The 24,315-nt window shown below is 34.4% G+C and overlaps 1 protein-coding gene across 1 annotated transcript in view; it reads right to left on the bottom strand.

The window, feature by feature from the left end:
* Positions 1-1,309: 1,309 nt before the first annotated feature.
* Positions 1,310-24,315, bottom strand: part of GABRA1 (gamma-aminobutyric acid type A receptor subunit alpha1) — a 67,318-nt gene continuing 44,312 nt past the window's right edge. Inside the window, exons 7-9 of the mRNA XM_072630899.1 lie at positions 9,315-9,467; positions 5,227-5,429; positions 1,310-1,698 (exon numbers count right to left, since the gene is read on the bottom strand). Of these exons, the coding sequence (XP_072487000.1) occupies positions 1,387-1,698; positions 5,227-5,429; positions 9,315-9,467 (668 nt within the window). The 3' untranslated portion in view covers positions 1,310-1,386. The remainder of the gene's footprint in view (positions 1,699-5,226; positions 5,430-9,314; positions 9,468-24,315) is intronic.

Raw genomic sequence — 24,315 nt, 5'->3', positions numbered from 1 at the left:
CACTTATTGTAACACTTATGTATCAACAAATATAGCAGTAATATACAGATGATTTGGTAGCTGGAACAATTTTTTTAAGCTTTTTCTTTTACCATACCGTAGTCTAAATTTGAATATTTCTCTCTAACTCGAGCAGAGAGTAATTTATTCACTACTCTGAATCAGGTATTTTTTTAAATTGCCAGCTTTGTCTCCATCTGTATAATTCCAACCAATATCTTCATCTTTTATGCTCTTACTGATTCCTACAGTCTCTTTTATATGCAGGCTCTAAATATGCTTACACAGAAAATAACAACATATTAAGACCTAACAGAGGTGAGCCCTGCACAGCATTTTAAGAACATAACTTTAAAAAAGTAAAAAAAAAAAAATGTACAATCTCATGCCATTTATTTACATATATTAAATACTCTATTTTGTTTTTGTTTGCAATTCATAAATTTCAATCTAAAGCTTTTAATGTACTGTTATAGAAAATAATACATTCAACATATCTAGAGCTTGCAAAATACTTTTTTTCGCCCCCTCTTAAAACATTTTCAAGACAAGAAGCAACCTCTTTTCGGACCTGGATACTACTGGGATTAGATTTTTGGAAAGGAGAAGAATTTTTTTTTCATTCTAGTGAGTATGTTATTGAGATCATGCCTCATCTAGACTGCTTGCTACAAACAATGACAATAAATAACAAACTGAAGCACTCATCAATGCACCTTAGAATATGAAATTTCCATATATTTTTAAAATAGTATTTACCTCTATAACAATAAGCCTGGGGGTTTAAAAATAGAATTAGCATAATAGTATTCAGAACTTGGAAAACTCAAAAATCAAATCCTTCCATCATTTCAATGTACAGAAGAATAAATACATTATATAGTCTATGCAATATTGAAGTAAGTTTTTTTAAACACATTTTTTCCTAAACCTTTTGCATAAAAATATTTTGATATATATAGTATCTCTGTTAGGGAATTTGGCAATATAATATGTACATGAAATTTGGTGAGATTCTTGAGGATTTTTCATTACTCTTTTCATTTTCCTTCCTTTCATTGTGCTCTCTCTCTCTCTCTCTCTCTCTCTCTCTCTCTCTCTCTCTCTCTCTCTCTCTCTCTCTCTCTCTCTTTCTGTCTCCCCATTACCATGATCTTGCTATTTTTTATTTCCTCTCTCAAAATCCAGTTTCCCAGGTATATTTTACCATAAAGCTTTGGATTTAACAAACAGGGTTTCTTGTTCTGTTATGATTTATTTTTAAAATAAGGAAACCTTCAGTTTCTTTAAGACAGAGGCAATGAAGCAAATGGGAATTACTATGTTGAGAACGGAAGGCAATTCCCAGTGTGGAAAGATTGAACAAGACTATGCAAGTTAAAGTGACTATTGATGTGGGTTGGGGGCTTTAAGCTGAGGCTCTCTGTTTAAATATGTAGCCCAGTAGACTAGGTTAAAGATTCCAAAAAGCAATGGGAAAGCTATTCTTGACAGTCGGTCAATTTTGCTGACACTGTTAAAAGTCTTCTTGGGCTCTGGTGGTTTTGTTTCAGGTTTGACTTCTTTGGGCTCTATTGTTGCACTTTTAGCAATGGTTGCTAACCCAGGATCCCCCCGAGCGATGTTAGGGGTGTAGCTTGTTGCTGTGGCAGCATAGGTATTGTTTTTCTTAATGAGAGGATCCTTCACTTTCTTTGGCTAGAGAAAAGAGGAAAACAAGCGATCTGTTTAGTGTTTTTGTTTTTTTTTTTTTTTTACAAAATTGTATAGGCTAATTCAAAAATCACACTCTACCCACTCAATGATTTGTCTTAATATATAAGGCATACAAGTTCAAATTTCCCCAGACTTTACTCAGTTTTCATGCTGATTCCACACCAACTCTAACTTTCAAAGTAATAATGACTGTAGCTAGGATTTCTTGTAATATCTTGTGTCTATTGTTTGTCTCTAAGTCAGTACCATCTTTGAAGAACTGATTTTTTTTTCCTAAAAGTCATTGAACAAAAAAGTTAATGAAAAGTCATGGAATCCAAAAGATGCTCAACGCGTTACACATAAATAATTATATAGAAGAAACAGCATCAAAGATGTCATTAAAATTTTTGTGAAACAGATGATAGGCTGGTCATGTGACAAGAGCTTAGTCTTTATATTTTATATGTTTCTGTGAGATGTCAAAAGACAGCAGAGAATTTCCCACCCACAGCACATTGGAGTGGACTTCTGTAGAAGACAGAAATATATTGTGATACTGCACAAAGGAAGAACAGGAATGGAAGTGTTGTGATCTGAATAATTTGAGGGAATGGCAGCATCAATGAGATCTTAGGTCAATTTGAGCATTTGGTTTTCTTTTACACACACTAAAATAAGTAGTTGTATATATTTTGGACACCAGGATGATTTGTTTTAATTTGTCTTATTTAAATAGAACTTTGCATTGTTTCTAAACTTTCTGCCATGTTCCACAAGACAAATTATTCATATATTTTAATAGGCAACGTGAATCTCACCTATCTCTAGTTTCGCTTTCTCATAATGAACTCAAATTAGGACTTTTTAAATTCTAATGTTTTATCATGTTATTCAAAGAACAGGACAAATAGCAAATTACTAAATATTTGGCAATTATCTGAAAATTTCAGTTTTTTTTATTGAGAATTGTTTTGTCCCCTGAAATAAGTTTTGTATCTCATTGCTTAATAAACCACTGAAGGAGGTATTACATCTTAATTTAAGGAGTCCTATGTTCATTCAAGTAAATATTCTAAATATGTTAGTGTTGGTGGGGATGCAGTGTGATCTCTATTTTCTTTAGAGGCAGATAGTTGGCACAGAAGATAGACCACTGGGCCTAGAGTCAGGAAGACCTGAGTTAAAATCCAACCTCAGTCATTCACTAGCTGTATGATTCTTGACAAGTCAACTAAAGTCTGCCTTACATTTCTTACCTATAAAAAAATAGGTATTATAATAACTGCCTACATTCCCAGGGTTGTTATAAAATCAAATAAGATATTTATAATATGTTTACCACAGTCCTTGGCATATAGTAAGTGCTTAATAAATGCCAGTTTCCTTACTTTTTAAAATTACATAAATCAAGATTTTGGAATTCAGTTGTACTAAATACAGTGTCCTAGTTCTAAGAGACTTCTTTCTCCTATTAACTGCCAATAACTATTCAATGAACAAAGAATATTCTCTTCAATATAGCATGTAACTGTTCAAAAAGGAAGCAATGGAGACTATATTTGAGGGAAACTTTAATACTTTAGAGGCAACACTAAATTATAATTTAATTCTTTCTAAAACTATGTTTTCATTTAAAGCATTTTAAAATGTAATAAGAAGAAGCAATATGAACTCGTGTACATATAGTGTAACAGTTACATGATAGATTATATTAGCTAGAAGTAGATTGCTCAGACAAACTGGCGTTAGGCCCAAGAAGCTTATGGATGTGTTCAAACAGGGCTGGATGAACCATCTGTCAAGCATATTATGGGAGGAATCCTTCATTTGGAGACCCTACGGTTCCTTCTAAATTCTAAAATATCCTAACATCTTAATCCAAAATCCTAACATCATTGAATCTATGTTCACACACATTCGCTCTTTGACAGAGGTGGATTTTTGTTGGTTTGTTTTAAAACTAAATCCTGGATAAGTCAGTTTACTTCAGAAGAGAAAGGAGGAATATTAGTTGTAAATTTAGAACAATACTATGAAGACAGATTATTTTGATAACAAGTGACTTATCTGCATAAATTACCTACTCAATTTTTGATGATGATGATGATGATGATGATGATGATGATGATGATGATGATCAAAATTATGGAAGATACAAGCAACCTAAAGACTAGAACTTTTAGTTATAAAAATTTAGCCTGAGTTCAGTATGCAAATAAGTGATGAATTAGTTAATTCATTAATAATGGGAGGCCATTTACACAAAACTTTGACATTCAGCATTGAAATCGGAACAAATGTTTTCTCAGTTGACCTTGTTCCTATCTCTGCCTGTCAGTATTTCTTCCCCCGCCCCCTCCCACCCCAAGCCTATAAGGCTAGGAATCATTACAACCCCTATTTCTGTCTCTTGAAATTCAATATCCTTTAAGATCAAGGTCAATGTCCCTTCCTTCTAGATGCCATCTCTGATTTTCAATTATCCCTTCCCCAAGTCAAAGGTGATCTCTCTCTGTCCTCTGAACTCATGCCACTAATTATGTACTTTTCCAATTCCACCTTGCATAATATTTATTTTACTGAATCATATAATTCATAGAATCCCAGAAGTTTAGACTTGCAAAGTATTTTAGTGGACTTCCCATACAAGACATATATGCTATCATGTTAGAACCCCCCATAATATACAGTACCAGTGGTCACTCAACCTTTATTTGAAGGTGCCTCTGAAGCAAGAGAATCTACCACTTCCAGAGTTAATTCATTTTAGGTTTTGATAGCTTTAATTATTATGTTTTTTACTGATATTAACCCTGAATTGGACTCTTCACAAGATATGTCCATTGTTTCTGATTCTGTCTTCTGAGACCAAAATAATAGAAAAAGACTAATTTCTCTTCCACATGATTACTTTTCAATATTTGAAGACACCCATCATGCCATTCTCCTCTCTCCCTCTCCAGGTTGAAGATAAGATGAAGTTCCTTCAACTGATCTTCATATGACATATTTTCTTTATGCCATATACCATTTTATATATTTACCTTACCTATGGATTTAATAAGACACTAGAATTAGAGTTGGAAAGGATTTTAAGGCCACTATTACAAATCTCTTGTTTTATAAAGAAGACTCTTAGGCTCACATATGTTAAGAAACTTTCCAAGGGACATATAGACTATAAAATTCTGAAAGTTGTGACTCTAAATTACTTTAATATTTTACCTTATTATCTTACTAAATTCCCTTAGTCCTTATGTATAACATTGTATGTTCACAGTGTATGTGCATAGTAAATATATTAGAAAGTATTGATTAAATGAATGAATCTACTTGATGAATGCCTACCATAATGCCTAGCACACAGGAGGCACATAAACACTTATTCACCTGACTTGTTGACATGGCCTCCTTAACAAGGTGAAAAATTAGTGTAACCATAATTGGTTGGAGGAAGCTTCTTCTGATTAACTTTTGGAAACTCACAAAGAAATCACATGCTTTATAGTAACTGTTAAAAATTTTTACCTTTTCAGGAACAACACTTTTACCATCCCAAGCATAACCCCTCTTGGTAAAATAGTTGACAGTGGCAAATTCAATCAGTGCTGAAAATACAAAAGCATAACACACTGCAATAAACCAATCCATGGCTGTGGCATAGGCCACTTTTGGAAGAGAATTTCTGGCACTGATACTAAGGGTGGTCATAGTAAGGACAGTTGTCACTCCTGGAGGGAAATAAGAAAACAAAAATGAAAAAAAAAATTAGAATACCCATCTATCAGAAGAGGAAGGTTCATGGAATGAGAATGTGTTTTCCCATTTATTCTTATTTAGGGAAGATAAATTTTAGGCTGAGTGAATATTAGATAATCCTTCTTCTAGATATAGAATAAGAAGACCTAGGGTTAGGTCTCATCTCAGGTATTTACTTTCTGTGCCTTACTTTCTGTTTGACTTTGGATAAATCACTTGCATTCTCTGGTCTCAAAGTCACCATGGAAAGCTCTAGTGATGCAGACATAAAAAAAGTTGGTACAGATTTATGATTTTTAATTATTTATTTTATTAAAATTTCCCAATTGCACTCAAAAATGATTTTAACATTTATTTTCAAAAATTTTAGTTCAAATTTTCTCCTGCCACTCTCCCACTTCTTAAGAAGGCAAGTGATATGATAGCAATTATACATACAAAGTCATGTTTCCATATTGGACATATTGTGAAAGAAAACACACATAAAACAGGAAAAATAAGAAAAAGTTCTAAAGGAAGTATGCTTAAATCTACACTCACCAATGTAATGCTCTATGACAGTTTCAATAGACTTATGATGTAAAATGCTATCCATATCCAGAGAAAGAAAATGGAGTTCGAATACAGACTGAGTCATACTCTTTTCTCTTTCTTTTGCTGTCTTTTTTTTCTTTCTCATGGTTTTTCCCTTTAGTTATAATTCTTCTTTCACAACATGATTAATGTGGAAATGTGTTTTATATGATCATATATGTTTAGCCTATATCAAATTGAATGCTACCTTAGGGTGAGAGAAGTGAAAGGGGGAATTTAGAACTCAAAATCTTAAAAAAGCAAAGGTAAAAAATTAAAAATATGTAATTTTTTTAAAATAAATTAAATATGTAGAGGGACTACAATGTTTGGGGAAAATAATATTTTCAAAAATGTAGATAAGAATTTGATAATTTCCTACATTAAAGGAAAAATGGTCTTTAACCTGTGGATTTAGATCATCAATTAATACATTTGATAAAAAATAAAAATTACACTCAGGGTGTATCAATTATGTCTCGAGAGGAATAGGTAATATTTTTTTATGATTGGTCCTTTGGAACTGCCTTGAATCTTTGTCTTAATCAGAATAACTAAGTCTTTCACAATTGATCATGATTACAACATTGCAAAACAGAATAGATTTTCTAAGAATTGTTAACCTATTATAAAATTTTCTTTTCTTGTTTGTAACCCACATTATATTGGCCACAAAACTGCAATGTTGCAGATTATTTGAGGGTACAGACCATGTCACATGATACTTTTCTAATCTCGAAAATCCTAGATGGTAAGGAGAAGCTCAATAGATATTTGCTGAGTTGAATCAGGGCTAAGTATCTAATAAAAATACAAACTAGTTATTCTGATTCTCCTACTTTTAATTACAGCCCATGCATTCCTAGTTTAGTCTACATCATGAGAACTGGTTCTCCTCTTTCCTGATCCTCCTCTTTTTTCCCCTTCCCCCATGGCCTATTTTGGAAAATATATATGGAATTGATTCCCCCTTCCCTAATCCTTGTTCTGTATTCAAATGTGTGCATGAAACTTTGATTTAATAATAATAATTTCCATTTATATGGAACTTTAAGCTCATGCAGCATTTTCCATAAAGTATCTCATTAATGAGAAAAGCATAGAAATTTCTTCATATTTCATTAACTTAAAGCCACCTAATGGTAACTACTAAAATCCCTATTAAGGAGCAGTGATTTAAGAAAGAAACCATTAGTTATTAGTATCGGCTGTTAGATGTTAACTTATGAGAGGCAGTGGCCATGGGTAAATCATTAGACTTTTCTAGACATCTACTTCCTCATTTATAAGAGGAAGAGGTTGGACCAGAAGACCTTGAACATTTCTTAGTTTTAGAGTGATGATCCATATGACAATAGATATAACAAATAATAACTTGGGCATTGAGACATTCCCAAAATCCGTGGAACAGAGTCATTTCACTGACTATTTTTTTCTTTGCATTTACATTCAATCAGTTACCTACCAGCTATCATGTTAACTCTACTCATGCAATATAATCAATTTCTGTTGTTGTTATATTTTTATGTCCACAATGCTCAGTCTTAATGGATCATAAACAATTTAAAAAAATAATGTTCATGGACCAAGTTCTTAAATCTCCTAGGTGCCAGTTCTCCCTCTCCCTCTATACCCTGTTCATACATTATATCACACACACACACACACACACACACATATACACGCATGCACACACACACATACATACACACACATATACTTTTATGTCTGTATTCAATATAGGTACATATATATATATATATATATATATATATATATATATATATAGTATGTATATACATACATATATATTTATACAGACATTTATACACAGCCAAACATATGCTCATTTTGTCCTTAACATAATGTAAATTCTTTGATGTCATGGATTGTTTCATATCTGACATAAAGTACAGGCATATGATAATAGTTAATCAATTTTTATTGATTGAAAATATATCTACTAGTTGATAGCAGATATACTAACAAGGCTGCTTTTATTTTGATTTTCAATGTATTTAGACAGTCAATAGTCATATTTGGAATACTTAATAATTTGCTAATTTATGAGATCAAATTTAAACAAATGATATTAGATGCAAAATTTTAGGAAAATTATACATAACTTTTTTGCATAGTCGAGAACCCTCCAGGCAGGGAACAGTTTAAAATAATATACTGACTTCAAAGTAAAAAGATCAGAAACATATTTGCTAAGTAAATGTTAAAGATATAAAGGTCTCAGAAAAAAAAATTGTATTTGGGATTTTGTTGAAAGCAAAGCAAAATGAAAAAACTGCATTTTTGATGTTCAGAAAATCTTAACTACAGCTGGTTTGCTATGTAGTTATAATCATCAAAAGGGCATGCATCAGTCAGAGGAAAAAGCTATTGGAAAGCATTGTGACCAAGGCTTGCTATTTGTAAATTACTGAAAAGCTGAAGGGAATTCTCTCCAAAGAGGGGGGAAAACATCTTTACAGGTGAATTTTTCCTCAAACGTACCTTTACAGTTTTGCTCTTAAAACACGCACACACACACACACACACACACACACACACACACACACACACACACACCCCAAATGTCAACATGCCTAGAGTCTCATCACCGTTGTTCCTCTCTAGTAATTATTTTCTCAAAACCACTATAGAGATAAGTGTTGAACAAACTGGAATATAGGAATACAGGCTGTTGTCTAGTCTGACTGTACCCACAGTTTGACTGCCCTCTGTTCCACCACTTCTTCCCATTACACTATTTTCTGCACTACTTCATTCCATAAGCCCAGATATTTTTTGTCCAAAGTGGAAAAGTTTCTGTTGAAAATGTTTTGAAAATTGCCTGCAAGTAAAAATTCACTAGTACTTATGAATATTAATTCCTGAGGGTGTTTTAACCATAATATGATAATGTGGAAAGTTTTTATGTATAAGCATCCCTATTAATCATTATGTTTCTTTGTTCAGCTATAGATATGTCATTTTGTGTAGCTTTCTCTAAATATGTATTACATATTAAAATCATTTTATAGTTAGAATTACAATTTACCTCTATTGGAGGACCTTATTATTTAAAAGAAACTTAAGGAGATTATTTTTCAAAGTAAATACTGCTTGGGTGATGTGCACAAATATTTGCTTATCTTTATTATCAAATTCCTTTTTTACATAGTCTTTTTTATTAAAGAGTTGCATATACTTTTGATATCAAAACAACATTTTTTTTTCACTCTTTCTCTAGGTACATGTGAATGAGATTTAGATACTTATCTTGCACTTACCAAATACAGTTCTTGCTGGGACTGATTCTCGGTTGAGCCAAAAAGAAACTTGGGAAAGGATAACTGTCATTATACAGGGTAAGTACGTTTGAATAACAAAGTAGCCAATCTTTCTCTTCAAGTGGAAATGAGTGGTCATGACAACATATTCCCCTGAAAACCAATAAAAAGGAAATGATAAGATGTGGTATTCCTTAGGTATATTTTTTCTGAGGTTTACCAATAACAGATGCTGATAATATTAGCACACTATGGAAAATCTCATTCACCTTGAAAGAAAACCTTTTTATGGGACAAAATAAAATATCTAATACCAAGACATCAAGATAGTTGATATAACGAATGTTGTTAAATTCTCTTATATAGCATGATTCAACTCTAGGCCAAATGCTTTCGAGTTTTTCATCTACGTATTCTATCATATTGCTGGATTTAGAGCTGAGAGGCAACTGGTTAATTGTTTAATACAGCTCCCTTTTTTTATAGATGAGGGAACTAAGCCCTAGAAAGATTAACTGATTTGCCCAAGGTCACAAGGTCAAAAGCAAGATTAAACTTAGTCATCTTTCTGTCTGGAAGGAAATAAGTTTAATTAAACAAGTGTTTTTAAGACACTTATCACAGATTCTGGAGGCACAAAGACGAAAAGAAGATGGTCCCTGCCCTCAAGAAGTTTATATGCTACCAAAGCAGTAGTAATAGAAACACATGATGCTACTAAAAAACAAAGTGCAGATAAGTTGTTTCATTCTCTGATTCTCTGTATTTGCTTCAGTGCCCAAAAGCTGATTGTTTAATTAAGCAATACTTTGTAAGGAAACTGTTAGGCCGAAAGAATGTCTACTTCACTTTCGATACCTGGTGTGAAATGTGAACTCAGGAAATTTAGATTCATTTGAAAATTTTAAACTTAATCTCATTCATCTTTTCCTACTTGAAAGAGAAGGGACTTCAATGAATATTGTCAACCAAAAGTGAGAACTTTTTTAGGAAGTATAAATCAGATTAAGGTAGACTTTGGCCTGAGAATAAGAAGAAGGGGTTCTAATCCTGGCTTTGTCACTAGCAAATTATGTCAGAATGGAAAATCTATTTAACCTCTCTGTGCCTCAGTTCCCATATTTGTGTAAGTGATTTTGGTTAGGTAATCTCTAAGATTCCTTCTATCACTAACTTCTATTAATTGATTCTAATGAATTTTCTAATTGTTTGCTTGATTGCCACATTACTCAGTACTCCTGTAAAAGCAACAAAGAGCCGTGATGCTTTAAGTTGATAAAAATGACATAGACTTGAATAAAAATGCAGAAAAACACATTCCTCAAGTCTTGTCCTTTGCCATACATGTCATAGCTCATATTTCTACTTATTTACAGTGAGAGAGAATTAACAATATTTTATATATATGTTTATATAGGCAGATATAGTTATAAATCAGGTACAGAGAGACAGACAGACAGACAGACAAACAGGTAGATAGATAGATAGATAGATAGATAGATAGATAGATAGATAGATAGATAGATAGATAGATAGATAGATAGACAGACAGATATAGCTGTAGATATAGATATATTCCTAAACATTTCCTTGATTACTGCCTGGAAAATGTCACCATCCCCAAGGATAAATGTCATGTTTTATACAACACTAGAAATCTATATAGCTTCTATTTTCATCCTTTGATCTTGTCAATGTGACATTTTAGGAAATATCTCCAAAGGAAAATGACTTTTGAAAATCCATTATTTGACATTATGCTCTCCTTACAAATGACTGCCTGTCAAAAATACGGTGCTGGGAAGAATAAGCAGGAGTCCATGCAACATTTCAGAACCATTGTCCTAAATTATCAATGATGTAGGGAGTTTCAGGAGCATCTTTTACAAAAAAAGACAGGCAACAAGAGATATTTCCTTGTTGTATCAGTTAAAACATGCACACACACACACACACACACACACACACACACACACACACACACACACACACACACACACACACCCTAAATTGAAATGTTGAAAAATTGTGCCTAGACATTAAATGCTTATACATCAAATACAGAAAATGCTTTTTCCCCTAATTCAATAATTAAGAGAAAATATTCATTCAAATATTTTATACAGCATCAATCTCTGAGGAAACTTAAGAGAAATAAGGCTATATGTATTGTTACTTGGGCAGTGAGGTGTGCAGTGGATAGAGCACCAGTGCAGGAGTCAAGAGGACCTGAGTTTAAATCTCTTCTCAGACACTTGACACTCATTAGGTGTGTGACCTTGGGCAAGTCACTTAACCCCAATTGCCTCATCCTGGGTCATCTCTAGTCATCCTGATGAATATCTTGTCACTGGATTCAGATGGTTCTGGAGGAGGTGAGGCTAGTGACCTGCACAGACCTCTCTCACTCAAAACGAAGTCAAGTGCAAGTCATGTCATTATTTTTCTGATGGCATGGTCTTCTTTGACAATGAAGGACAAACACACCTTACTCCCCGACATGAAGTCAAGGAGAGTGACTGAGAAAAAGTGGGAGCATTTTTTATTCAAATAACATGACTTAAGACTAGGGTTCTAGTGTTCACTAGGTAAGTAACTATGGGACTTCAACAAAATTCTTCCTCACTTTCCTCATCCTTCAGATGAGGATAACATTACTATTCATACAGCACATCTTACAATTGTTACTAGTATCCAAAGGAAGGGGGAGAAGAAGAAAAGGGAAGAAGGAGAAGAAGAAGAACAAGGAAAAGGAGGAGGAAGAGAAGAGGAAGAAGAGGAAGAAGAAAAATAGGAGAAGAAGAAAAGAAGCTATACAATATTAAAATATGAAATGAAGTTCATAAAAGGTTAAACACACACATCTTTGCATGCACCTTTTGCATTAGAATTATTCATGTGTATATTATATCTTGGTGTCTTATACTCTTCCTTCTCCCATAGCTTTTCATCTCCTGTTTTAGACTCAGTAATAAATTTAATGTTAATATTAGCTCTGAAAGATATTGTCAATCAACTGTCCTATGGATCGGCTTTTGACCCATCCTTGTGACTGAGACTTTGTTTTCTAGTCGCCACTCCTCTCAGAGCGTTGCTTCATTTCTAATAGACTGTAAGAACTTTGAGGAAGATATTGTTTCAATTTGTTTAGTTCTTGACATATAATAAGCACTTGATATGAGACTTCTATTAAATTCAGTAATTATTTCATTCATCATCTATTAGAATGTAAGCTCCGTGAGGGCATGGAAAATGTCTTTATTCATTTTCTCAGCAACAATTCAATACCTATCATGGATGTTACTTTAGGGCACAGTGGGTCCAGAAGGAAGGGAAAGTCAGAGTCTTTAACATTGTGGAGCTTAGAATAAAGCACAGACTCATATACAAACACTCACATGCACACACAATAAAATAATTACTTGTTCCTTTTTGTTTTCTGTATAGCATTTGTAATTAGATGGCAAGTCTGCAAATCATGGAACACTACAATCTCTAAAGAATTTGATTATTGTACAAATGCAATTGAAATCACATAGTATGACTAAGAAGGCTGCAACACATCACAAACAATTACAAAGAAGAAGCGGTGTAAAGGACTTTGTCATAGAAATGTATGAACAGGGGGAAATATAAGATGGACCCTTTTGACTGGAGAATGGCTAAATAAAGTTTAGTACATGAATGTAATAGAATATTGTTCTGCTGTGAGAAATAATGAATATGATAAATCCAGAATAGCATAGGGATAATTGTATCAAGTGATGCAAAATGAAGTAAGTAGAATGAAGAAAACAATATACACTATACCTACAACAATGTAAAAGGAAATAACAACAATAGAAAGAAAACTGAAATGTGATACCTCAAAATTCTAATGATGAGGTTGACCTCCAAAGAAGAGGTATGGGAAGGTAGCATTTCTTTCATAGAAGTGGATAACCACAACTATAGAACACTGCATATATCTGACAGTACTGGTTAAGTTTTCTGAACTGTTCTTCCCAATCTCTTTGTTGTTTTTGTTCTCGATTATAAGGGACACCTATCTGGGAGGGACTGAATGCAATGAGAATGAAGTGGAATATACAATGGGGAATTCAGGTGATATTAAAAATGAAATATATCGATAAAATTTTAATATTCATATTGTGTGTGGGAAAACAGATAGCCTTAGTGAGAATGCAAGAGATAACTGCTAGACAGTCTATGTGCTTCACTGATACCTGCACAATGTCAAGAGGATATCAACAAGGCCTCCAAAATAGTCATTGAACATGCTCTGATAATTTTATGGAAGGACATGGGGCAAACTGTCTCAGTAGATAAAGGCATTAGATAGCTTGTGCTCTTCATTATTAGAAGGACCCACAATACCAAGATTATAGCTCTACTGAATAAGTGCATATACTTCTCCATACCTAGAATGTTACTCTGCACATAGCAGACAGGTAATAAATCTTTTTGAATTTAATCCAAAAGTATGTTAGTTTTTTTTTTTCTATAAAGCTTTAGAAATACCTATCCCCTTGATATTTATTTTTTGGCTTAACAATAACTTTAGTCAGAAGGACCTAGACAACCTAAATACCAACTAATAATGCAAATCAAGAAGGAAGATTATTTTTCCTCAGAAAGTGTGGGGTGTATGAAAATGCGTGATTAGTTTAATAGGGTTAACTTTGAAGAAGGTTGGCCTGGAATTTAGATGACCTAGATTCTAGTCTAGGACTGTCACTAACACCCCTTTCACAAATAACTAAATCTCTCAGTTCCTCCTTTTACTCACCAGTAAAATAAGTGGATTTGGCTCAGACATGACTAAAGTCTCTCCAACACAGAGGAGTCGTTAACTGTGAATATCTCACAATAATGTGAATGTAGAATGTACAGAGGCATATGTAGGATGTTCAAATGCATCACACCATAGTGAGGTTTTATTTGACTACTTAAATTAGCCACAGATTTTCACTGTGAGAAACAGTAAAGAGAATTCCAAGCTTCCCTTTAGCTTTCTACTCTCCTTCTTTCTTTGCCTCCAACTAAAATAAACTAATCATGGTAACAATCATGAAATAGTTAATATGCATAAAGCTTTAAAGTTTTCAAAGTGCATTTTAAATACATTATTTCACTTGATCCCCACAACATGGCAGGTAGGTGTTATTATTGCCCCCATTTTGAGGATGAAAAGTTGAGGATCGGAGAGATATGGGGAAACTCATGATACAGATTTTAAGATATATGTCCCTCTATCTATATTCTGAGGTACTTCAACAACTTTCAAATCTGTATTAGAACATTAATCTCAATTGTAGATTAAAACCAATATGGCATAGTGGATAGAATGTTGGACTTAGAGCCAGAAAGACTTAGGTTTAGATTTCTTCTCAGACACTGATTAGCCATGTGTCATTAGCAATTTAACCAATGTGTCTAGTATTTTTTCTTTAAATACATAATTTATTTATTTTTTCAGTCTTCAACATTCACTTCCACAAGAATTTGAATTCAAAATTTTCTCCCCATCTCTCCCCACCCCCCACACCAGGACAGCATATGTCCCATCCATCCCTTCCTCCAGTCTCTCCTCCCTTCTGTTACCCAAACTTTTTCCATCCTCCTTCCTCTCTATTTTCCTGTAGGGCAAAATAGATTTCTATACTCGATTGCCTGTGTATCTTAATTTCCAACTGCATGCTAAAACAATTTTTAACATTCATTCTTAAAGCTTCGAGTTCCATATTCTCTCCCTCCCTCCCTCCCACCTTACCCGCCCTCATTGAGAAAACAAGCAATTCAATATAGGCAATACATGTGTAACAATGCAAAGCACTTTCATAATAGTTATGCTGTAAAAAACTAACCACATTTCCTTCTGTCCTATTCTGTCCTCCATTTATTCCATTCTCTCCCTTGCTTGCTTGTGATAATCCCTTTCCTCCATTTGCTGTTCCTTTTATTATCTTCCCTCTCCTCTCCCCTTCCCCTTGATGTCCTGCAGGGTAAAATAGATTTCCATATCCAATTGAGTGAATATTATTCCCTCCTTAAGCCAAATCCCATGAGAGTAAGGCTCACTTATTTCTTTCCACCTCCCCCCTCTTCCCGTCGATTGTGAGTTCTCTTTCTTCTCTCTTTTATGTGAGATGATTTGCTACATTCTGCCTTTCCCTTTTTCTTACTCCTAGTACATTCCATTCAAAAGTAAGTTTTATTTTATTTTTTTAGTTGTTCTCCCTTCATATTCAGCTCACCCTGTGCCATCTATCTATCTATCTATCTATCTATCTATCTATCTATCTATCTATCTGTCTGTCTGTCTGTCTGTCTGTCTGTCTGTCTGTCTGTCTGTCTGTCTGTCTGTCTATCTATCTATCTATCTATACATACACATGTATACCTATGTACATATACATACTTACACATATATAATGTATACATACACACACACATATTCTCTCTAACTACCCTAACACTGAAAAAGGTCTCATGAGTTACAAGTAACATCTTTCCATGTAGAAATGTAAAGAGTTCAATTTTAATGAGTTTCTTAAAGCTTTTCTTTCCTGTTTAGCTTTTCATATTTCTCTTGATTCTTGAACTTGAAAGTCAAATTTTCTATACAGCTCTGGTCTTTTCAACAAGAAATGCTCTATTTCATTGAAATTCCATTTTCCCCTGCAGTATTATGCTCAGTTTTGCTTGGGAAGTGATTCTTGGTTTTCTGGTTTTAAGCCTATCTCCTTTGAGCTCTGGAATATCATATTCCAAGTCCTTTGATCCCTTAGTAAAGAAGCTGCTAAATCCTATGTTATCCTGACTGTATCTCTACAGTACTTGAATTTTTTCTTTCTAACTGCTTATAATATTTTCTCTTTAACCTGGGAATTCTGGAATTTGGCTATAGTATTCCTAGGAGTTTTTCTCTTGGAAAGATCTCTTGCAGGAGGTGAATGATGAATTCTTTCCATTTCTATGTTACCATCTGGTTCTAGAATATCAGGGCAGTTTCCCTTGATAATATCTTGGAAGATGATGTCTAGGATCTTTTTTTGATCATGGTTTTTAGGTAGACCAATAATTTTAAAATTATCTCTCCTGGATATATTTTCCAGGTCAGTTGCTTTTCCAATGAGATATTTCACATTGTCTTTTATTATTTCATTCTTTTGGTTTTGTTTTATAATTTCTTGATTTTTCATAGAGTCATTAGCTTCCATCTGCTCCATTCTAATTTTAAAAAACAAACTATTTTCTTTAGTGAGCTTTTGAACTTCCTTTTCCATTTGGCTTATTCTGCTTTTTAAAGCATTCTTCTCTTCATTGGCTTTTTGAATCTCTTTTGCCATTTAGATTAATCTATTTTTAAATGTCTCATTTTCTTCAGCATTTTGGGGCCTCTTTTAGTGAGCTGTTGACTCACTTTTCATGATTTCCTTGCATCATTCTCATTTCTCTTCCTAATTTTTCCTCCACCTCTCTTACTTGATTTTCAAAATACTTTTTTGAGCTCTTCCATAGCCTGAGACCATTGTGTATGTTTTTTGGAAGTTTTCAACGTAGATGTCTTGACTTTGATATCTTCATCTGATGGTATGGAAGAAAATACCTTCTCAAGAAGAAAGTAACCTTCTATAGTCTTATTGTTTCCCTCTTCTGGGCATTTTCCCAGCCATTTACTTGACTTTTGAGTCCTTCATCAAGAGGAGGGTATATTCTAGGGACCTGTAAGCTGTCAATTCCTCCAAGGTGACACAATCAAGGGAGAGGGGTTTACTCCTCTCCTGGCCTGCACTCTGGTCTGTGAGCAACCACAGGTACTCTTTTCTGCTCTGGAAGTGTCAGTAGGATTCCCTGTCCACAGCCACCACCAGCTCCACCATGCCAATGATCCTTCTCACCCCAGGACCACCACTCAGAACTAAGACCCAGATCAGCTGCTCTATTCCCCCAGGGTCTTTAGGCCAAACGCTCCAAAAGTGGACACTGCTGCTGACATGGGGCTGGGGCTGAGACAGGACCATGATCCCCTCTCGCTGAGGTTAAAGAGCTTTCTTACTGACCTTTGAAGCTGTCTTTGGTATTTGTGGGTTGAGAAATCTGGGAATCACAGCTGCTACCCATGATTCTGTGCTCTGAAGCCTGCTCCAATCCTATCTGTGCCATGTGACCCACACTGGGCTGTGCTCTGCTCCTAACCCAATGTGATAGACCTTTCCTGTTGGTCTTCTAAGCTGTCTTGGGCTAGAAATCTGTTTCACTCTGTCATTTTGTGGCTTTTGCTGCTCTAGTATCTGTTTAGATTCATTTTTTACAGATATTTTATAAGATATGGGGGGAGAGCTAAAACTGGTCAATCCTTGAACTTCACCATCTTGGCTTCACCACCTCCCAAGTCAAGTTTTGTTCTTGTATAAAATGGTGATAATGATAGCATTGACCTGCAAAGGTTGTTGTGAAGATGAAATGAAATAATGTAAATACTGTGGTTTGCAATACTTAATCCACTATATGTAAAAGGAGCTATCATGATCATCATCCTTGTTGTCCTTTCATCATTATACAGGGTACCAATATGCACATTTTAGTGCAGCTTAATGAATACAGCTTAAGTCACGAAATGCTGTGATTGTGGATCATGGTTGCAAAATGACTAGAAAATAAAATTCTATACCACTTTTTTTCTTGGAGTCTCACAAAGTTATATTGGTCTCTGTAAGTATGACCAATACTCATTTGCACATTTGTATTCATTGGAATTGTAAGTAGAAGTTCAGTGTTTGAAAATTGTGATCATGCAGATTGATGCATACCTCAAACATAGTTCAGGATATTACTTAAGTTGCCCACAAAAGCGGAGTACCAGTTTTTACAAAAGGAGATTCAAAAAGATCTCTTATTGGGGGTTGGAATCTAGAGTAATTCTTGAACTTGTATAACTTTAATCAATACCTTTCTCTGTGCAGCAGGGTCTTCCTCTCTAAATAAATATATTGATTCAGATGATCTAAAAGTCCCTTCCAACGCTAAATCCTGTGACCCTGTGCTCTAAGGTTTAACAGTCCTATTTCTGATAAAATTCTATGCCAGTATCAACCCAAATTTCTCCTGCAAATATTTTAACTTTTTCTTCTAATGTCCTTAGTAGATGACAGAGAACACCAATTTGCCAATATATCTTTATCAGATGATGGGACATTAGAGAGGTAAGAGACTTTAGAAATCATTTTAGCTTCCTGTTTTCTGATGAAGGAACTTGGGCCCAGAGAGGGGACATTGCTTCACTAAATTCACAACTAATGCATACTCTCATTTAATATCTTTCACATTTTTCCACAATCAAGATGTTTGTAGGAGCTAGGCTATTCAGTCTTGTCTTTTCTGTGCTAAATGCTCCTGGGGCTTTTCATCTCTTCTTCTAGATCTTATTTTCCAATCTTATTATAACTTCTGTGGCTCTCACCCACAGCCTAAGAGTTTGTATTGGGACACTGATAATGACCTGAAATGTGACAGATTAAAGCTGTATTAATAGAGTAAATGATTAGGAGGAGAAATGTTCAGTTTCTACTAATGGATTAGGAGAAATTTTCAGTTTGTACTAATGGTTCTGCTACTTACCAGCTGTGTCACTCTAGTCAAGTTTCTTCCCCTATCTGAGTCCCAGTTTCTTCATCTGAAAACCAGGGAGTTAGAATAAACATCCTCTGAAAGGTTTTAAGTTTGGGCATTCTATGCAGCATCTTACGTACTGTGCTTTTAATTTTATTGTGGCTCTTGATACTGTGTTCAACACAATAGCTGTTTTAAGTCAACCACTTTTTTTAGACCCAAAGATGATGCATCATGCTTTTGTACAATTCACAGATCACTTCATTTCAAGTTGATGGAGAATCAAGCAAATATTGATGAATATATTTCACTTGCAAATATAAACAACCATATGGTTTTTATTTTATAACTTTTCTCCACATTTCTTTTTCCTAAATCCCCTGCATTTTTATTTAGTTCACAAGATTTCAGGGATGGTAGAATCCTTATACTCAAACTGAATGAACAGCACTGAACTTCTAACAGCACTGAAAGTGCTGAAGAAATCATGAAAATTAGTTTGGGAGATGTACACTTTATTTTTTTATTACATTTATGAAGTATTTATTAACTTCACTGTATTTATTTTCATATTTATTAAAATATGTTTTCACTAAGATATGTTTCAGACTGCACATATTTTGCTTTATATATATGGTTAAAAGTTTAAAAATTACTTTGCTAGGTGATTATTATATTTTGAATTATAATTCTGATTAAATGATTTTGAAATCATTAATAGGGCCATGATATTATTTTACCACAAAAGAGAGACAACAGACCATGTACAAACACGAGAATCCTGAGAAATGAGACACTTTTGCTATCCTTGCCACTATTTGTATGACCTTAGGGAAGATCTGGGTATCCATTTCCTTGGTAAAATGGGGGATTAGGACTACATGATTTTTTAGGTTCAGCTCTAATAATTTATTGCAGGTCTACACAACATAAGACCTGCAAATTGTTTGCAGCCTGCCAAAGGATTTCTGGCACCAGCAAAAAATATAGGGTTGTCACTGCATACTCTCTCATTTGTCATGTGACCTGAAGCAACCAACCATTGTCAGTCTGTCTCTAGTCTACTCTATCTGCTGCCCAAAGAAGTTTAGCCCATTTTAATTTTGGCCCCCTTCTACTTCCAAGTTGTGCAGGTCTATTATATTGCCTTGCAAGCTGAGTGTTGGGTACTTGAGAAAGGTTTAGTTATTTGTTCCTTTATTCATGAAACATTGGTTATACACCTACTACATGCAAGACATTGTATTAAGTATTTGAGAATTAAAAGAAAAAAGTGAAGCAATCCTTGCTGCTAAGGAGCTCAAATTCTTCCTGTACAAAGTAGAAGCCATATCTTAAAGTTGTCCCATGTTAGAGATGGAAACTGACCATCTTTGTTCAGTTGTGATGTTTTGCATGTCATCATCTGCACTAGATAACTGGCCAGAAAGAAATACTATTTTGAAATCTGTCCTCTCAGCAGATGCACTCAGCATATAGAATCAAAAATATAATGTTTATTGAGCACAAAGTGCTGATTTTTAGGGCAAGATAATACTTTGCAAGTGGCAGATGATTTCCATCTAAATGGAACTCTGAGTCTTTCAAATATCCATTTGTCTACAATAGGATTGCAGCAGCAAATGTGATCTTTAAAATTATAAGTCATTTTAAGTTAAATTTTTTTTGCCATTCTCTTTTTCATGAACTCAGAAAATTTTAGAAGAAGTTTAAATACAAATTAACCTTGACTTGAAAATGAAAAATGGCTTTTGCTTCCTCACCCGGCAGTTTTTCTCTACTGTATTATGATGAATACTCTTCATTAGTTTGACAGAGAATAAATGAAAAAGCACTTATTTGTGTTTATCTGATTTATTATGGTCCAGGAATTGTGGGAAGTGCTGAGAAAACAAACAAACAAGTGAGTAGGTCCCTGCACTCAAGGAAGTTTTATGGAAGAGGAAAAGAATACATTTTGGATAAACAAATCAATTCTTAACTTTTCCACTGCACTTAATGGTCATTTAGCTAATGAACTCTGGTATAAATGAGGAGGGATACATCAATATTTATCAAAGTTAAATGATGGAAAGGCAAATCATCCAATTATTACCGTGATTACTGAAGTAGTTTTTGATAGCCATAATTCTTAAAGATTTCATTTTTTTTAAATTTCTATTGTTACTTGGAGAAGAGCAATATAACTTTTCAAAATACACAATAATGACAATACTGCTACTGCTGCTGCTACCACTACTACTACTACTACTACTACTACTACTACTACTACTACTACTACTACTACTACTTCTACTACTACTACTACTACCACTACCACTACCACTACCACTACCACTACCACTACCACTACCACTACTACTACTACCACAGTAATGATAATAATAATAATAACTTGTAGTTATATAGGATTTTGAGGTTTGCAGAGTACTTTACATATTTTATCTTAGTTTGGTCCTCATAACAAGTCTGAGAGGTAGGAACTATTATAATCTTTAGTTTACATCTGAAAAAATACAAGGCTGGGAGATATTAAAAGAATTGTTCATACTCTCACAGAGGGTAATTTTCTGAGGCAATATTTGAACTCCTGACTCCAAGTTCAGCATTCTATCCAGTATGCCATATTTTTCAGTTTGGGAGTCAGGGAGTTTGTGATCTGATATTTTTCTCCCTCTGGATGATAACTCTTGTTTAAATATTTTGGAAAGTTATTTTATTCAACTTTAAGGATCCATGATTTTTTGACCCCTCAATTCAGTTTTCTGATCCATACACTGTGATGACATCTCAGGTACCTCCCATCTCCTTTAACATAGATTCTCTCTATGTTTTTTTGTCATGACTGAAACATTTATTCCATATGAGCTTGTTAGTAATGACCCTTTCCATATTTAAGTAGTTTGGCCTAAAGGTAACACATACTCTAGCCCTGGAGCTGGTAATCAAAGCCTTTACAATTTGATATGACTTGATACAACTTTTGATACATAGGAAGATATTGTCACCACCTACAAATATACCACCACCATGTTAAAAAATCCAGATATTCCTTTATCTGGCCATGGTTTTGTTTTCCCTCTGCCTTCCATTACAAGACACTATTCGTTATCCATACGAAAACTTTAAATCCCTAGATACCTCAAATTCCTTCGAGAATGTCTTCCCTGCATTAATCACTTTCTGCTCTTCTTTCCCTCTCAACCCCTTGATGAATCAGTTCAAGTGTATGATATACTTTTCTCTTGAGTCCCTGGGCCCTTATCATTTGACCTATTTCAACCTGCCAAGGCTCAGCCTTCAATGATTCCCATCATCTGCCACCTTCCCTACTATATTATTGAATCTAGGAGAAAATCATAAAACCATTCTGATCAATATACTACATTTTTATGTTATGTTACCTTAAGTGGAACCTTACTGATGCTAAATAATCCTTCCATAGTTCTATTAACTCACAATCCCATTTTTTACAGTAGCCCTTTCCAACTTTTATTCTCCCTTCTCCAACTTTTCATACCTCTCCCTAGCATTATCCTCATAGCTAAGAATGTTGTGTCATATTTCAGAAGAAAGATTGAGACAATTTACCAGGAGCTCTCTTTTCTACTTTCTTCTTTGTCTAGAATCACTCAGATGACTTTCTACCACTATTTCTCCTTCAACTATCTTCCATGATGAGGTGACCTTCCTCTTTACCAAGGCCAATACTTCCCACCTGCTTAAGTGATCTCATTCCATTTTGTCTCCTCTAAGACACTGGCCCCTCTGCCACCTTCATTCTATCATTTATTTTCAAACCTCTCCCTATCTATTTTCTCCTTCCCCATTGCTTACAAACATGTCCATGTCACCCCCATCCTCAAAACTCCCTCATTTTAGGGGTTCCATCCCCATTATTTGAGAGATTCCATTCTTTCCATTCCCATCTCATATCTTTCTAATCCTCTGGGAAAAAATTCTTTGAAAAGGCTATCTACAATAGGTACTTCCACTTTTATCTCACTCTCACAGTCTAGCTTCCAACCTAATCAGTCCCCTAAAGTTATTCTCTCCAAGGTTACTGATGATCCATTAATTACCAAATCCAATACCTTTTTTCAACCCTCATTTTCCTTGACCTTTGGGTACCTTTGCCACTGTTGTTCATCTTTTTTTTACCCTTGATACTCTCTTATCATTAGATTTTCAGAACACCACTCTCTCCTAGTTTTCCTTTTACCTATCTCAATCTTCATTGCTGAATCCTCATTCAGGTCATACTTTCTAATTGTAAATATACAACAGGATCCTTTCCTGGACCTTTTTCTTTTCCCTCCATACTACTTCACTTGGTGATTTCATTAGAATCCATGGATTTAAAGGCTATCTCTAAGCTAATTGTCCTGAATTCAAATGATATTTCCCTAACCTTTTGGCTGATCTCCAAGTTCAAAATCCAACTACTGTTCATAAATCTCAAACTGAATGTCTAGTAGACATTTTGAACTCATGATTTTCAAAACTGAACTTCTTAACTTTTTCCTTAAGCCCTCTACATCTCTACTTTCCCAATACCGTAAAGGACAACACTATCCTAGTGCCTCAGATTTGACGCTTAGATGTCATCTTCAACTCCTCACTGTCTCTCATTCTCTATATCCAAACTGTTGCCAAGATCTTACAATTTTACCTTTGCAATATGTCTTGAATATGCCCCTTTTTTTATTCTGATACTGCCACCACTCAAGTTTGAGTACTTATTATCTAATATTTGGATTACTTCAATAGCCTGCTGGTGGGTCTGAGTGCCTCAAAATTCTCCTCTCTCCAATTTATCCTCCATTTCAATGAACAGAATAATTTTCATAAAACACAGATCTGACCAGGTAACCTTTCCCCACACTAAAAACCAATAACTCCAAAACACCTCCAGGATCACTCATAATTTATACTCCCTTCTTCCTCCCCCCAAGCACACACCTTTCTCATTTTCTTATATCTTACTGCATGCCACTCTTTGATCTAGTGATATTGAATGCCTTGATATTCTATAAACAAGCTTCTGGCACTTCTCTGGCCATTCTCTGTATGTAATGTTCTCTCTCCCTATCTCCACCTTCGGCATTTCCTGAATTCCCTCAAATTCCAACTATAGTCCCAAACTCTACAGGAAACATTTTCTAATCCCTCAATTCTAGTGCCTTTTTTCTTTCAACTATTTGACATTACCAGGAAATGATTGACTCTACATAAGTAAAATTTCCAGATAAGTGTGCTCCTTTTAATTGTCATTAAAAACTAAATATATTTTATAGTAATATATCTGAACTTGATTACTCTCCCAAATACCCACATGCAGGTCACATATTTCGTGATGATTATCAAGTATTATATTTACTGCACT

Source organism: Notamacropus eugenii, chromosome 1 (genome assembly GCF_028372415.1).
Source record: "Notamacropus eugenii isolate mMacEug1 chromosome 1, mMacEug1.pri_v2, whole genome shotgun sequence".
NCBI lineage: Eukaryota > Metazoa > Chordata > Mammalia > Diprotodontia > Macropodidae > Notamacropus > Notamacropus eugenii.
The sequence above is the reverse complement of the archived record's forward strand: the minus strand, read 5'-3'. Positions and strand labels throughout refer to the sequence as shown.